We start from the raw sequence: 14,239 nt of genomic DNA, 5'->3' as shown, positions 1-14,239 counted from the left end.
TGGAGGTGATGATTATTTCTTTTCCACTGGTAAATGGGGGCACCCAGTCCTGCTGGGACCCAGTGTACACAAGAGGGGTGTGCCATATGGTATCATTTACAATAATATCAGTATCTTAAATATATCATATATATTTTTTAAATAATGGCAATATTCTGATTTGTTGATGTCGGTCGTAATAACCTAGATTTTACTCATACTGGTAGCCCACACAGCAACAGGTATGACAACAGGTATGATGTACATGTGTGTAACTTATGTACATCAACAAGCATTGCTGAAAGTGAATCTGAATCTCTTTATGTCATTGTTTACAAACCAAAAAACTGAGATACAAACTGTCACGTTTATGACAGTATAAAAATATAACACATATTTTGTAACAATCATATGTTCTTGAAATTAATAATATAGTATTTTGTATAGTATATCATCATGAATAACGCAGAAATATCCCAAAATATCCTGACATTATTTTATGGCCATATCGCCCACCTCTACTTTCTTGATATTGAACCCTGTCAAAATCTAGTTAAGAACCTTTGCTATTTCAATTCTGTGCTTAGATGTTGAAAATCCATAAAATCAATGTGTTTAATGAAATTCTTCCACAGCTTTTTACATTGAAAACATTACCACTGCACAGACAGTGTAAGAAACTAAGGGTTAATGGGAGCACAGCAACTCATATTTTCTCTTCCCCCCCCAATAAGAGCCGAGTCTGTCCTTCACTAACAGAATACTGTCAATATCATGTGTTACAGTCCAACAAAATAGGTTTCTTCATTAATTTTTTTTGCTGCTTGCAAGGCTGAGTGATGTCCAACTCATGATGACTGGGCATCATCAGCAGAAAAGAAATAGTACTTAAAATCCCACTCCAAGAGTAATGGGGGAAAAAAAATTGCAGGACATGACTGAAAGGGAACAAAATACTAGCTACTAAGTGAAGAAGCAAAGAACATTGTAAAACCAATGTTTGCAATATCTGTGATCCTTTAGGTTGTGGGACGTCATGGCATTATTTTTATTTCTTTGTGAAACAGATAATTAATGACAGAAACTGAGACTTTTTGTTGTGAGAAGAATCATCAATAGCCTTGATGACTCCAGTGGGTTTTATTTTTGCATTACTCACAAGCACCAAGTAGGTACTGTTGTGCCTAACTGTAACATGGACCAGTGAGAACACTATTTTGATGCCTCTTGTAGTTAGAAAGACAAAGTTAAGACAGCAACATCAACAAAAGATGCCCTCATGATGACAGTTTGGTCAGGTGAAGCTTCTCACCTTTTTCTTATATTCCAAATGTTTAAAAAAGGCCCAAAAAATGTAAACAATGTTAAGATAAACAAACAGAACATAACAGCACCAGACACAAATAAACATATAGACAGAAGTATAAAGAGACCGAGTGAATCAGCCTTTGAGCCTTAGCACCACGACACATCCCCACTGCCAGTCCAGCAGTCTGGAGATGAGAAGGCCATGTTGTACCAAAGTGAAGGCAGTGTTGCATTCAAGTAGGTACCAAAATATTAAACTCTTTTAGTCCTTTGAACGTCTACTGAGAGTTTTTGCTGAGTGTTAATGATGGACTGAGTCACTTTTCATCATCCTCCACTCTCACCCACTCCTCCATGTCCTCCAAGTCCTCCACCTCTCCATCCTCAGCATCTTCGTCCACATAACCACCCCAAGAGTCATACACATCCCCTCCCACGTCTTCCTCTTCATCGTCGTCTTCCTCCAGCAGGTCGCCCTCAGACAGTGGCTCGTCCTCCTCATCTTCCACTATCTCCATCTCCATTTCATTCTCTTCCTCCTCTGCTTCTTCTTCATCTTCATCATCCTCCACCTCTTCCATATCTAACCCACACACCTCCCCGTCCTCCACCTCTCCTTCCTCTCTCTCATCATTGGAGGAGGCGTGAGTGGAGAAAGCTTTCCCCCCAGTTCTGTCTTTGTGGTAAGACCTGCCGGAGGGGATGAAGCTCGAGGTAGCAGTCTTTGTGTTGATGTAGAGACGAGGAGGGGGGTCCTGTTTGGATGGCGCCGCCTGGTCAGCAGGGGAAGAGATGGCAGCAGTAGAGGAAGTGGCCCTCCTAGAGTCTGGGACCAGCGAGGGAGTGATGGGCACAGCCATGGCCCCGGGCCTCATGGAGGTCATGTTGGGCACATATTCACGGATCTCCCCTGGCTCCAGTGGGTCAGGCCCACAGGGATCGTGCTCACTGCAGGACAACTTGCCGTCCAGCTTGGAGATGAAGAGCATACCTTCTCGATGCTCCTGACAGTACGAGCTGGGGCACATTTCACAGAAGGAAGCTGCCTCTTTACCACAAATGTCACACTGGTGCCATGGACACTCCCATCGCCCTGGAGACAAGATTAATTCAAAATAGTAAAACATCAGACCAATAACATGTTGATCAAAATAAACCATTTAGTTTTACATCTCCTTAAACTATCCTGAAAAATGTGACAATGAGATCATAGAAAACTCAAGGCAGACATTCAAGTGTGTTTGAGGCATATCTCGAGACATTAAATATGATCAGCATATGGTCAAAGAAAATGTTTTGTTTGCAAAAAATGTGGCTGTGTAGTGCACTGTCATCCAAATTCAGCCTCGTAATGACATCCTAACTGTAATATTTAATATTAAGATGATCAAAATCATTTTGATACAAATGCACACAATTTTATACAAATTCACACATTCTGTTTTCATAATCATCCTTCCCTTAAATAAACCCTTCTTTATACTCTGACAGCTTGATGTGAACTTGAGCATGGCGACACAATAACTTAAACTATCCTGTCTTCATTAGCATTATCATGCGCTCAGTCTTCCTTTCAAACTCAGTATCAGCCCTCCACCTCTACTTGCCTGCAGGTCTCTTGGCCAGGTTGAGACAGTCGGCGTGATAGACCTTCGGGCAGCCTGGCTTCTTACAGGACACTATCTGCCCTCCGTCACCACAGCTGAAGCACTCGTCCTCCCTCTCCTTGGTTACTTCTTGCTTGGTCTTCTTCTTTCTTTTTCCTTCCTTCAGTTTCACTTTCTCAGCTGGTGGCTGGTTCTAAACAAGGACAAGGAGCAGGGAGATTACAAGGCAGCTCTTCTTTTAAATTGTAAATGTTGGTCAAAGGATCTTCTGAGCGTAATTTCTGGGTGCTTAGAGCTAAAACAGATTAAATATGAAGTCTTACCTTTGGTCGAACACCCAGGAAACCGCTACAGTTGGGTGCTCCACATTTACAGGCAGTCTTTCCATTGCCAAGACACTCAAGGTTGTAGTTGAAGGTCAGCTCCACACCTGAAGTACATGTCAAATACAAATGTAAAAATTCATTTTCAAAAATATCTCTATTCTTGATCCTCCAGAATACAAAACCCTGAAATGAGACGTAGCCTGTCATGCTGACCTTTTGGGATGTCTTGTAGAGCAAAGAGCCCGACTCTGGTGTCCCCGTTCACAGTCCACTTCTGAGTCTCACAGTTTGGTTGGCAGCTGTGGTTCATGAAGCGAGCCTGGTTCCCTTTAGGCCCGGCATCAATGATGCGGTCCTGGAGTTAAAAAGAAAGAGAAAACAAGCCGGTTTGCAGGAATCATCTGATCTGTGTTATGAATCCAGCCTGTTGCTCCACATTGTGTGTGTGTGTGCGTGCGTGCGTGCGTGTGCGTGGGGCTATCTGACTAGGAGTCACCTTGTCCAGTGTTAGCATGTAGAAGTTACAGATGTCATTCTCCTGAGCGTGTCTGATCCTGGCTCGACATTCTTCTTCGTCGATCACCTCTCCCACATATTCACTCACAAAAGCTCCCTGAGATCAACAGAGAAAAAGATGATGAAACAGAGGAATAAGTCAAATGCGGTTAATACTCGGAAATCTGGTCGGATTTATTTTCCAATTTACCTTCTTGATGTCCGAGCTGCGTAAACCCCAGCCACGGGACAATGTCCTGAAAATCTCCACAGGTGTGTACTGGCGCTTTGTGAAAGCCTGGTTCTGACACCGCTCCCCTGCCGCACACACCTGAGGGTGGCACTCGTACATCAGCATGCGATTAATGCACTCTGAGTCGACGCCGCACGGGTTCTCGTCCGACGCCTTGCAGTTGCAGCGGGGGATCTCTGACAAGTCAGCGGTGATAATCTGGACCTTCCCAATTGGCCGGTTTACCTAAGAAACAGAGTCAGGGGCAAGACTTTTACAGAACATCCCAGCATGGTCGTACGCAGGGTTTCGGAAATACCTGGTCTTACGTCAGGCGAGATAAGTAGCGATGTACATTTGGTGACACTGTACCTTGATGTGTCTGTATGGAGGAGGCTTCTTGTCATTCTTTCTGTCCTCCTGAAGCTGCTTCATTTCCTTTTCTGCCTGGAGCTCTCTGAACCGTTCTGCTGCTTCATTGAGGGCTATAAAGACACGTGATCTTTACTGAAACTATAAAAACAAAATGCATAAAAGAGTATTTTCAGTCGAGTACTTGTCAAAATACGTTCATTGGACTTACCCTTTTTGTACACTGCATCTGCTCCCTTGCCCATTTTTTCGATGTTGTGAGTGTCACCTTCCATGTAGGGGAAGACTCTGGCCTGGTATGTCCACACAAAATCTTTGGAGCCAAAGAATTGCACTGGGAACTCCCCCACCTCGTGTTTCATCCTCAAGATGTTATTTGGGACATCTTTGGCCAGACAGACTTCAGCAGGCCACCACCTGAAGAATTTCGGAAATATAAATATGGTTTAACTTGCTGTTGCGTAGTGCTACTGTGAGTATGCAGAGGGCGCTGTTGTGCTGTTACCTGTAACGCCCCCATTTGACCCACAGTATGTCCTTAATACGAGGCTTCTTTCCAGCTTTGCAGTCGTTGCAGAACCAGCTACCCTGAGGCATGTCCATATTCAAGCATTCCTGATGGAAAGCAGCAGGACAGGCTTCACAGCACAGCAGACTTCCCCCTGGAAAAGCACAACACACAAGTCAGGTTATTTATATTGTTAATTTATTGAATGGCAACACTACAATTAACACAAAGCAATGGCAATCAGATATCAGTGTCAATGATAACGGCATTAAACTTCAAATGTGTATTTTTAACAGGTAGGTTTTCAACCCAGTCCTAGAGGGTTACCCTCGTCTTTACAGCTGCTGGTTTTCAGAGGTAGAGTTTTGTATCTATAGATACATTTACCAAGTGGGAGCATTAGAGTGGAAAATAGGATGAAGTATAAGATTAACTGAGAACACATTATGCTTTGTTAAAGAATAAAACACTTTGGATTTTCCAAAGCTTTTTTTTAAAGTAAGTCTCCTGGTGTTGATCAAACCCCTAAAAACTCATGTTTGTTCATAAAAAATACATATTTAGAATTTTTTCCAAGAAAAAAAAAAATCAACCCACTGAGGCCCTAAAGTGGCCTCCATGCAACACTACACCTTTGCCTTCAATAGCTACACGGATTTCTAAATATGGAAATTATCGCCTCCTCTCTCTCCACCACTCACTAGCTTAAGGATATGGGAAGCTCCACCCTAATAGTTGACAGGATTAGATGTTAATATATATTAATATTGGATATTAATATTGGATGTTAGTATGAAGCCCTGGCTGTCTGAATCAGTGTTTCTTAGACTGTCCCTGCAGTTTCAAATTGGAAACACTCAGCCAATGGCATTACCTGCTTATTTCACTCATGATATGTCTTGTAGAATTACAAAAAATAACACACGGTCATGATAATGAGATATAAAACTTGATTTTTTTTTATTTTATTTTTTTTATCGGAGGAGGTCTTTAATACGGAGACAGTTTGGTAAAAAGTGCACAGGGGTATTTAGGTCCAAGTTATTCAGACCCAAACTCATCATTACTATGTATCACCATGAATGCAGACCAGACTCACCTTCAGAACAGACGAAGCACCAGCTAACGTTGATGTGTTCGTGGTTCTTGCACCCTTTGCGGGGAGTGAAGTGGTTTGGACAAAGGAAACTGTTGTTCGCCAGCACTAAGCTGCCTGCTGCCATGCAGTTGTCGTTGGCATGGTAGGCCACAGGACAGCGCACACATCGAGCCAGCCGACCTAAGACACAAATACAGTGGAGGAAAGTCAGCTCGATCGATGCCCACCTACACTTAACTGAAGTTTAGTAAAATTAACCCAACAACACAATGAACTCCAAACTTTGTATCCCTTTCACCTTGACTCACAAAAATACTCAGTTTTACAGCAATATTAAGAGAGATGGGACCACAAAGCACAGGAAAACAATCATTTAAATGTGCCAAGTTTCATATTTGAATTGCTTAACTCAAATAATTGAATTACATTTTTTTTTAACTGAACTCACATACTTCAAAAATTGAATTTATTCAAATTGTGTGAACTTAATATGGAAGTATACTTACAACTGAATTTTCTGTTCGGATCAAACATTGTGAGAGCTAATGAATGCCATTTCATAATATTACACTCAATATCAAGTTTATTTAAATTCAAATTGTGCTTTTCAGATTCAGTTATTCAAGAAATTATTCAAGTTAAATAGTATACGTGACATTTTTAAAGCATTTTTTTAAGTTGAGCAATTCAAAATCAATATATATAACTTTATGTTTCTAGAGACACATATTTCTTCGTATAACATCAAATTTCATCAGTCCAAGATAACACACACTGTTTGTGTTGCATGTGTTTCAATGATGTTGTGAACCAAATATCTACTGTGACACATGATTCAATATGCCAGAGTTACTGCTTCCAGTCACTATATTTAGTATCTGCTTACACAAAGAAAGTGAGTCATTCATTAAAAAAAAGACACTTAATCATCAAAACAAAACAAATCCTGATGATTACCTCCCGGCAACAGAGAGCCCTTAAGTAATCAATTCTAAAGAGGCAGTCAACATTTATTAAATACTTATTATTATTAAGCTAATATGGTGCACAGACTCCCAGAACAGGCAACTTAGAAAATTTCCAGTAACACAAATCCACGAAAGAGTCAACTACTCTTTGATTAGAACAAAGAGATGAAGCCATTGTGTCATGTAACAATCTAGTTAACGCTGATGTGTCCTTGTTACCAAATCACAAAAGTTACAAAGTGTTCTAATGTCACAGTTGTTATATTATGCAGTTGAAAACCAAAGGAAACTATGGAGCTCACCTTTAGAGGTGCAAACGTTGAGGGGGTTGGTGATGTGGCAGGACAGACACACATGCAGGGGGCAGCGGGCGCCTTTGTTATGCGGCTGGGTGGCTGAGTAGGCCAATATACAGTCTGTGTGGTAGAACTTCCCACACAGTGGTATGATGCAGCGCTTCACCTCATTACCAGACTGCTTGCACACAAAGCATGTATGTATACCTGAAAGATAGATTTAACATTTTTTGACAAATCAGAAGTAGTTCATAACTGAGGTATGCGAGAAGATGCATTTAATGAGGAGTGACAGACTGCTTTCAGCCCTCAGTAAGAAACAAGGTGTACCCACCAGTGTTGCATTCACGACAGAGGAATTTTCCTTTGGGTGCCGCTGACAGGCCAATACACTGCGGGTGAAAGGCTCCGTAACAGTGACCCTCGCACACCAGCAGGTCTCCTGTCCTCTCACACACCTGCACAAACACAGTGAGAGACTAATGATTTATATGTCACAAATAAAGGATGTCTCACAAGTCAAGCAATACAAAGCAAAACATATACACCTTTTGACTTATAATCTCACCTGACAGACATTCTCCTTCAGGGACGCAGCTCCGACTTTCCCCCTTACATCTGCTTGTGAAGAGAGGCTCTCATTCAACCCAACCGGCAGCACCTACAGAGGTGAATGTCATCTGTTGTTACTCAAGCACAGTGCAATACCCATGGATGCAAGGGCACAGATTATTATCCTCTTTGATGGACGGCTAATGTCTGATGAGCTGAACAAAACAACATGCCCACCTCAGGTTTGGGAGTTAGTGTTCCAGTGTGTCCATTTGGTTTCTCCGCCGCGCTGCAGGCCTCAATCTCTGCCTCCTGCGTGGGGGTCTTGGATCCTGGGGGGCTGGGAGACCTGCTCTCTGAGTGCTTGGAGGCAGCAGCAGGGGCAGAGGATGTACTGGGTACGAGCTTCTCTTCGTTCAGACATCCAAGCTATCCAATGAGATTTTATTGTGTTTAGCATGGGTAAACATAAACATACTGTTTGCTAAGATATAAAGACACAGAAAGAATTTTCTTTGAGCGTTTGTCGTACCTGAGTTTTCTTGACTAACACTTTCACCTCTGATGTCATTTCACTGCAATGCTTTTGATCCTGGAGAACAAACGAAGAAATTGTGAAACCACATTGACAATTTTCAGTGGCAGTAAAAAAATTTTTTTGTCCGTCTCACAAAGATTGAGTCAACATACCTTCTTCTCTGCAGGAGAAACAGACACTTCTTCTATGGTACATTCAAGCACCTTGTGAGAGAGCTTTCTTGGCCTCTTTCTTTCTTGGACCGATAATGCCATGTCTAAGGTAAGAATAAATCAAATGTAAAATTAAAATCTAATAGACAAGCAATACAGGTGATAGTTAAACATTATTCAGTCAAAAGGTGCTCTTATTTACCAGATTGAGGAGGTAGATCAGTTTTTTCTGCTGTCTCTGTGTCAAACGAGGGTTGTGTTGTGACTGGAGACACTGAGGGTGACACAGGAGAAAGCTCATCCTGAGATGGACTCTGTTCCAGCTCTGCCTGAGCCTCGCTGGGCTCCGCAGATGGCGAGGTTGAGGTAACAATCTCTGGTGTGGTGCTGAGATCATGGAGCACTGTCATCCCTGAAGTCTGCTGCAGATACACATGACAGCGAAGAAGTGTTGGAGCGCATCAAATAAGTAATTTCAAATTGAACTCAGGAGGTGTATTTACCAGTGTAGATACTGTTCGTTTCTATGATATCACCCTCACGAAATGACCATAAATAATGGAAAAAAAATCTGCCTATGTGTACAAAAATAATCAGAATTGCGATGTGTAATTTTACCAATTACTGCCTTAAAACCAATATTTACTTCACACATGATGGATTTTATGTCTTGGGAAAGGAAAGTAGATGAGTTTAGTGGTTACAGCCAAGTCAAATGGCCAGATTGTTCAATAAATTTGTCCTTTAGAAATAGGTTCCAGAAAACAGTGTGTGAATGTGCTGTAAAGTAAAGGACTAGGGCAGGCCTTTATCTAGAGGACGTACTCACTTGAAGTGTATGTATAGATACCATAGGACGTTGAAAAATACTGTTAGAGCATATGCTGCTTTGATTTTTCCAAGTGAATAAAAGATACCTCATGTTTACGTCACTTGTTGCTGTGTACTTTCATTTGGACTGTAAGGAAACTACAACATAAGCTTCTTACATATTTGGAAGAATCTGAGGTGTCTTTCCTTGATCTCTTTTTTGGGGCAAATATTTGTTCATACTCCTCAGTTGACTCCAGTAGCCTTTTAGTTGGTTTCCGAAGACGTTTGTTGTCTAAATTTCCTGTGCAAAAAAATAAATAGAAAATGTATCAATTGCTTACTCATTTTACGGTCTCGGCAGACAAACTAAACAGCAGCTGTTCGCTTCTTACCGGCTGTGCTGCTTGTGTCTGAGAAGTGTGAGTCATTCTCTGTGTGCTTCTCAACTCCCAGATCAAGTTTTGGTGATGGTCTCATGGTGTAGGACCCCTTAGTCTCAGCAGACGCCTCGCTCATAACTTCACCTTTATTCTCTGCAGCCTCTTCAACTACTTGCCACCGCTTCTTTGGAGCCAAAGTGGATTCTGAGTTCTTTTCGAGGTAGCTGGCGGAGGGATAGGCAGCAGCAAGAGAATCAGATCCGGGATCAGCTAAGTCAGCGTGGCCGCTCACGAACTCCCTGCCGTAAGCCATTTCAGCCAGGTCTGAAGAAAGGCCAGGTATGCGAAGTTTCAGTTTGGCCGGCAGTCTCTGTTTTCTACGCTGCTTGTCTGAGCTCCCGATCTGAACAGGAAAGCCTTCACAATAGTAGGTGTCAGCCGTCATGAGAGCTTTAGTCCTGTTCTTGGATTTCACCGCTGTATTTTGCGGTATTGTGGATTTCCTTGACCGGCCATTTTCCAATTTGACCCCACGACTTAAAGCATGACAAGGACCCTTCAGTGGGCCACCTTCTGCAGACGTAAGAATCACCAGGGGTTCATCCTTGATTAGGACTGGGGACAGCGGGAGCGTCAGGGGTTTGCCTTCTTTTTCTCGAGTATCATGTATGTCTTTCAGGAGCATCAGGAAAGTACTGAATTTATAATTGGAATCAGGCTGAAATGCAGTCAGCTCAGAGTCACTGCTGTCCTCCTTCACAAGAGATTTAAACATTATTTCCTTGACATCCTGAAAAGTATCCAGTGGAGACAGAGATAAAGATTGGGAAGTAGTTGATAGATCTTGGACAAGGTTTTCTGTCTTGATCTTAACAGGTTGCAAAGTGGGTTCACTTGAGCCCACACACTTAATCAAAGATCCATTTCGAATTAGTTTCTTATCGAGCTTCCTTGCACGCCTTTTCGGAGACCTGTGATTTACAGAAGATGACGCACTGATGGGAGATTCCCAGTTGGGAGACATTTCAGTTTTGATGAGAGCTTTAGTACGTGTACTATCAGGACAATCATCTGTATGGGCTTCTGTTGAGCTTTGGCTTGTGGCCAGTGCATCTTTGAGATCAGTCTCTTCCTCTGCTTTCAGAGCCCTCGTCATCAGTCGGCTGCTGGCAGGAAGATCCACAGAGTGCTTTTCACTTGAGGTGTGCGGCAGTTCGACACAGCTGTCCAACCATGAATTTGTATCTTTAGATGTCAATTTATTTTTCAAAATGCCAGAGGAATCACAAGAGTCTGTACATTGGTTCACTTTTTCAGTGCACTTTTTAGCTTTTGTTGATCCATGTTCTTTTGCGACCAGTCTGTTTATGTCCTGTTTTGGAGACATCGCTGTGCGTTTAGGACGATGCAGCATTGGAACTGAATCCAGGTCAGCGTAGGGTGAGTCCTTTGGCTCTTCTTTCAGTGCACGCGTTGTTGTATGAAACTGGCCCGCCATGTTTGTGACGGCAGACAATTCTTTTGATCCACCAACTATATGACCAAATATGTCTGACAAACATTTCTTTTTCTTCTTGCAAGCTTGAGTCTTATTGGCCTGACTTGTAGAGTTTTTGATGAGATGGTGCTCATTTCCGTCGGAGGCCATACAGGGTGAAGGGGGGCGAGTGGGGTCCACAGACACAGAGGGGGCCTCCTGTGACTTTTCAGCAGAGAGTGGGCTGGGTATACGTTCCTCGCCGTTGACGGATACTGGAAGTCCACTTTGACTATTCCTTCGTCGAACAGGGAGCAGATACTCCGTTTCAGCCACACTGACTTTCCACGCAGTCAGCAAACTTTTGGGTATCTGCCAAGAACAGAATTCACATTCAAAGGGATGTTCACAGGAAGTAAATATAAGATTAATCTCATGTATTTACCGTATACTTGTAGTCTTTCTCCTTCTGCTTCCCTCTCCGTCTCAGCACAGGAAGGTCTTCGAACTGATGGCCTCCTTCAAAAGGAAGAACAGCATTCCCTGGGACCCAGGCTCTTTCTATAATCTCCCCAACCGTCTCCAGGAAATACATCCGACAAGGACGTGGATGTGGAACTGAATCAAAAAAGTAGTCAGCTCATTAACTAACACAATAGAATTCTTGAGGTTGCTATTAACCTGTCAGGTAGGCCTAAAGGTCAAGTTGTGGGAAATAATTTCATGATAAAAATCAATATTTACATGAAACCTCACCTTTCATTTTAGTGTGAGCCCCCTGGTCGGGGTCACAGGTGATTTGGCAGGGCCACCAGGGCCTTCTGTTGAATTTTGCCCACACCAAATCCCCTTCCAGGTATTTCACTGCAGGAAGAGTCTTTTTCTTTGGGCTGTTGGACTAATAAGCACAAACAAAATACTTTAATATCTTATGCAGATAATATCACTACTGTTGTCCTAGTAGTCCTATAGTCCTGTCATTTTTAAATGGACATTCTGAGTAATAACATATTAAGACACAAGATCCTACCAATATAATATTAAAACTGTTAGGAATGTATATAGTCTGCTCTGTTGGTTGTGAATTAGAACTTTAAAAATGTAAAAGATCATTAAATTTGTACCCAGGAGGGCAAATAGTTGCACTCATGGCACAGGTACAACAAAATAATAGTTATTTAAACGCTGAGACTTTCTCCTTTGGAATTCACAACCAAGATTAAATCTGTTACTTTTAGTTGTACAGAAATTGCAAAGTAGGTATTCCAGGCGTTTCAGACTCACATTGGAGTCGGTGCCAGTCGGTGACATAAGTCCAGGGTCAACAGGCGAGGTAAGTTCACCATCACTGTCTGATTCTTCACCCAAGCTCCACCCATCTCTCATAGTGATTTCCGGCAGTGCGCTGGGGCTTAGTGTCGGGTTGAGTTCAGATATAGTTTTGGACATTAGATTAAAGACCGTAGGTTTGTGTGTTCTTTTATCCGCCCCTGAGTTGCATGTGGTCTTACACTCAGTAACAGTTTGACCACGTTTTGGGGAGGGGTGAAAAGGCGCAAGTTCCTCACTACTACCATGCTCCCCCTCTTCATTCTCCACCTTGATGTCACTGCTGTCAAACAATGTGGACTCAAAATGCAGGAAACCATTTGGGATGGAGGAACATCGCTCGAAGCTGTCGGGACTGCAAGGAGAGAAGCCATTTCTCCTCACGCCCTGCAGAGTCTCAAAAGACTCCATGTCATCGTTGCCTGGAGAAGGAGGCAGCTGGACTGACGGTGCCTCAAACTCATCATCATCACTGATCGGGCTTGCACAGTGCAAGGTGTTCCGAGGATGGAGGTCCCTTTCTAGGCCAGGTTTGTTGGCCGCAGTGCCCACGTCTGGCGGCCTCCTCAGCAGACTGTAGCAGTGAGATCGGTCAGGCTGATTGTACCCCAGTGAAGCAGGTTGTTTGAGGCTGGAGGATGGCAGTTGCAAGGCTGATGGTTGGTCTGATCCTCGCTTCACAATGCCACATTGGTTTCCATAGGAAGTGCTAACAAGGCCATTGCGGGGCCTCAGCTCTGGCTGGCTTGAGCCAAACGCTGAGCCCGCCCTAAGACCAGGTCTGTATGACTGATTCATGTTGTCATGCCTACATCCTGTCAAATAAAAAAGAGGCAGGGTTAGACAAGGTAAATGGGCCATTTAAGTTTATCACTAAATATAGACTGTAAGGTTCATATTGAGACTTGTACACTGTACAATACAAGAGAGCATGCAGACAGAAACAAAGATACATTTGGTAAATAGAGCGGCAAAAATATCTTGTCCGACTGAAACCTATGAGGGAACATACCAGCCATGGACTGTGCGCGCACGCGCACACACACACACACACACACACACACACACACACACACACACACTAATAAGCCGACATTGCATGGCCTCCATTAGAGGCCAGTCGGACGGCAAAAAACTAAACATACAACACAACCGCTGGTCGGCTCCGTTCAAATATTTCATTCACAAACTATTAGAAAATAGCGCCGCTTTGTCTGGTGATTGTGGGTCATGGCGATCGCTGACTAGTACAGTCAATGGAGGAGCGCTGGAGCTGTAGAGGTGGTGACACTGAGCCATCACAGAAACACTGAGTGGCTCACACAAACAAGCTACAGCCGCACACCGACATAGGAAGCTACTATTAACTCACAAAAAGGGCTGATCGGCACGAAGTTCACTACACTATCAACACGTGGAAAAAGGCGAAAAACTCACCATCTGGAGGTCGGTCACCGTGAAACCAACAGCGGATCTTTGATAGTGTGGCACAAAGCGAGTGTTTTTCTCGGTTTGTGAAAGCAGGTCTGCACAATCCCAGCTGCACCAGCACTAGTAGCAGGCCAAGGCACAGCTCTCATTCTCGGCACTTCATCGCCTCATCAGCGGCGGCCCTCTAAAAAACTGTCACCTCAAATACAAAATAACCAGTAGATCTCCATTACGCTGTAACATCTTAACAGCGGCGCAATTCAGTGTGCCATAACCGGTCCCCTAACAGCCACAGCAGCTTATTTACTACATGATTTTTGCCTGCTGTCGAAGTGCCCCCGGTTATGTTAAAACAAGCCCAGCCTGACTGTGTTGGT

The 14,239-nt window shown here is 43.2% G+C and overlaps 1 protein-coding gene across 1 annotated transcript; it reads right to left on the bottom strand.

Moving 5' to 3' along the window:
* Nucleotides 1-387: 387 nt before the first annotated feature.
* Nucleotides 388-14,225, bottom strand: nsd1a (nuclear receptor binding SET domain protein 1a). Its single transcript, XM_069697073.1, has 23 exons — nucleotides 13,869-14,225; nucleotides 12,387-13,246; nucleotides 11,859-12,000; nucleotides 11,548-11,720; nucleotides 9,638-11,474; nucleotides 9,422-9,546; nucleotides 8,635-8,854; nucleotides 8,433-8,536; nucleotides 8,275-8,334; nucleotides 7,980-8,171; nucleotides 7,759-7,851; nucleotides 7,525-7,648; nucleotides 7,197-7,397; nucleotides 5,927-6,106; nucleotides 4,825-4,981; nucleotides 4,531-4,736; nucleotides 4,320-4,432; nucleotides 3,927-4,193; nucleotides 3,717-3,833; nucleotides 3,434-3,575; nucleotides 3,218-3,324; nucleotides 2,895-3,087; nucleotides 388-2,380 (listed from the first exon to the last, which is right to left on the bottom strand). Exons 2-23 carry the CDS (start codon nucleotides 13,227-13,229, stop codon nucleotides 1,605-1,607), a joined length of 6,372 nt encoding a protein of 2,123 aa, XP_069553174.1. The 5' UTR covers nucleotides 13,230-13,246; nucleotides 13,869-14,225; the 3' UTR covers nucleotides 388-1,604.
* Nucleotides 14,226-14,239: the final 14 nt, after the last annotated feature.

Source organism: Brachyistius frenatus, unplaced genomic scaffold, assembly GCF_029030835.1.
Source record: "Brachyistius frenatus isolate BFR_SWC_R1_liver_20210118 unplaced genomic scaffold, ASM2903083v1 Contig_22, whole genome shotgun sequence".
Taxonomy (NCBI): Eukaryota; Metazoa; Chordata; class Actinopteri; family Embiotocidae; genus Brachyistius; species Brachyistius frenatus.
This window is presented reverse-complemented; position numbering and strand designations above follow the sequence as displayed.

Coding starts and splice junctions, on each gene's coding strand:
- nsd1a (XM_069697073.1), bottom strand. CDS start 13,229: ATGAATCAGTCATACAGACCTGGTCTTAGGGCGGGCTCAGCGTTTGGC. Junction 4,982..5,926: donor GTGCTTCGTCTGTTCTGAAG/GTGAGTCTGGTC, acceptor GTGCTTTTCCAG/GGGGAAGTCTGCTGTGCTGT. Junction 4,433..4,530: donor AGATGCAGTGTACAAAAAGG/GTAAGTCCAATG, acceptor GTGTCTTTATAG/CCCTCAATGAAGCAGCAGAA.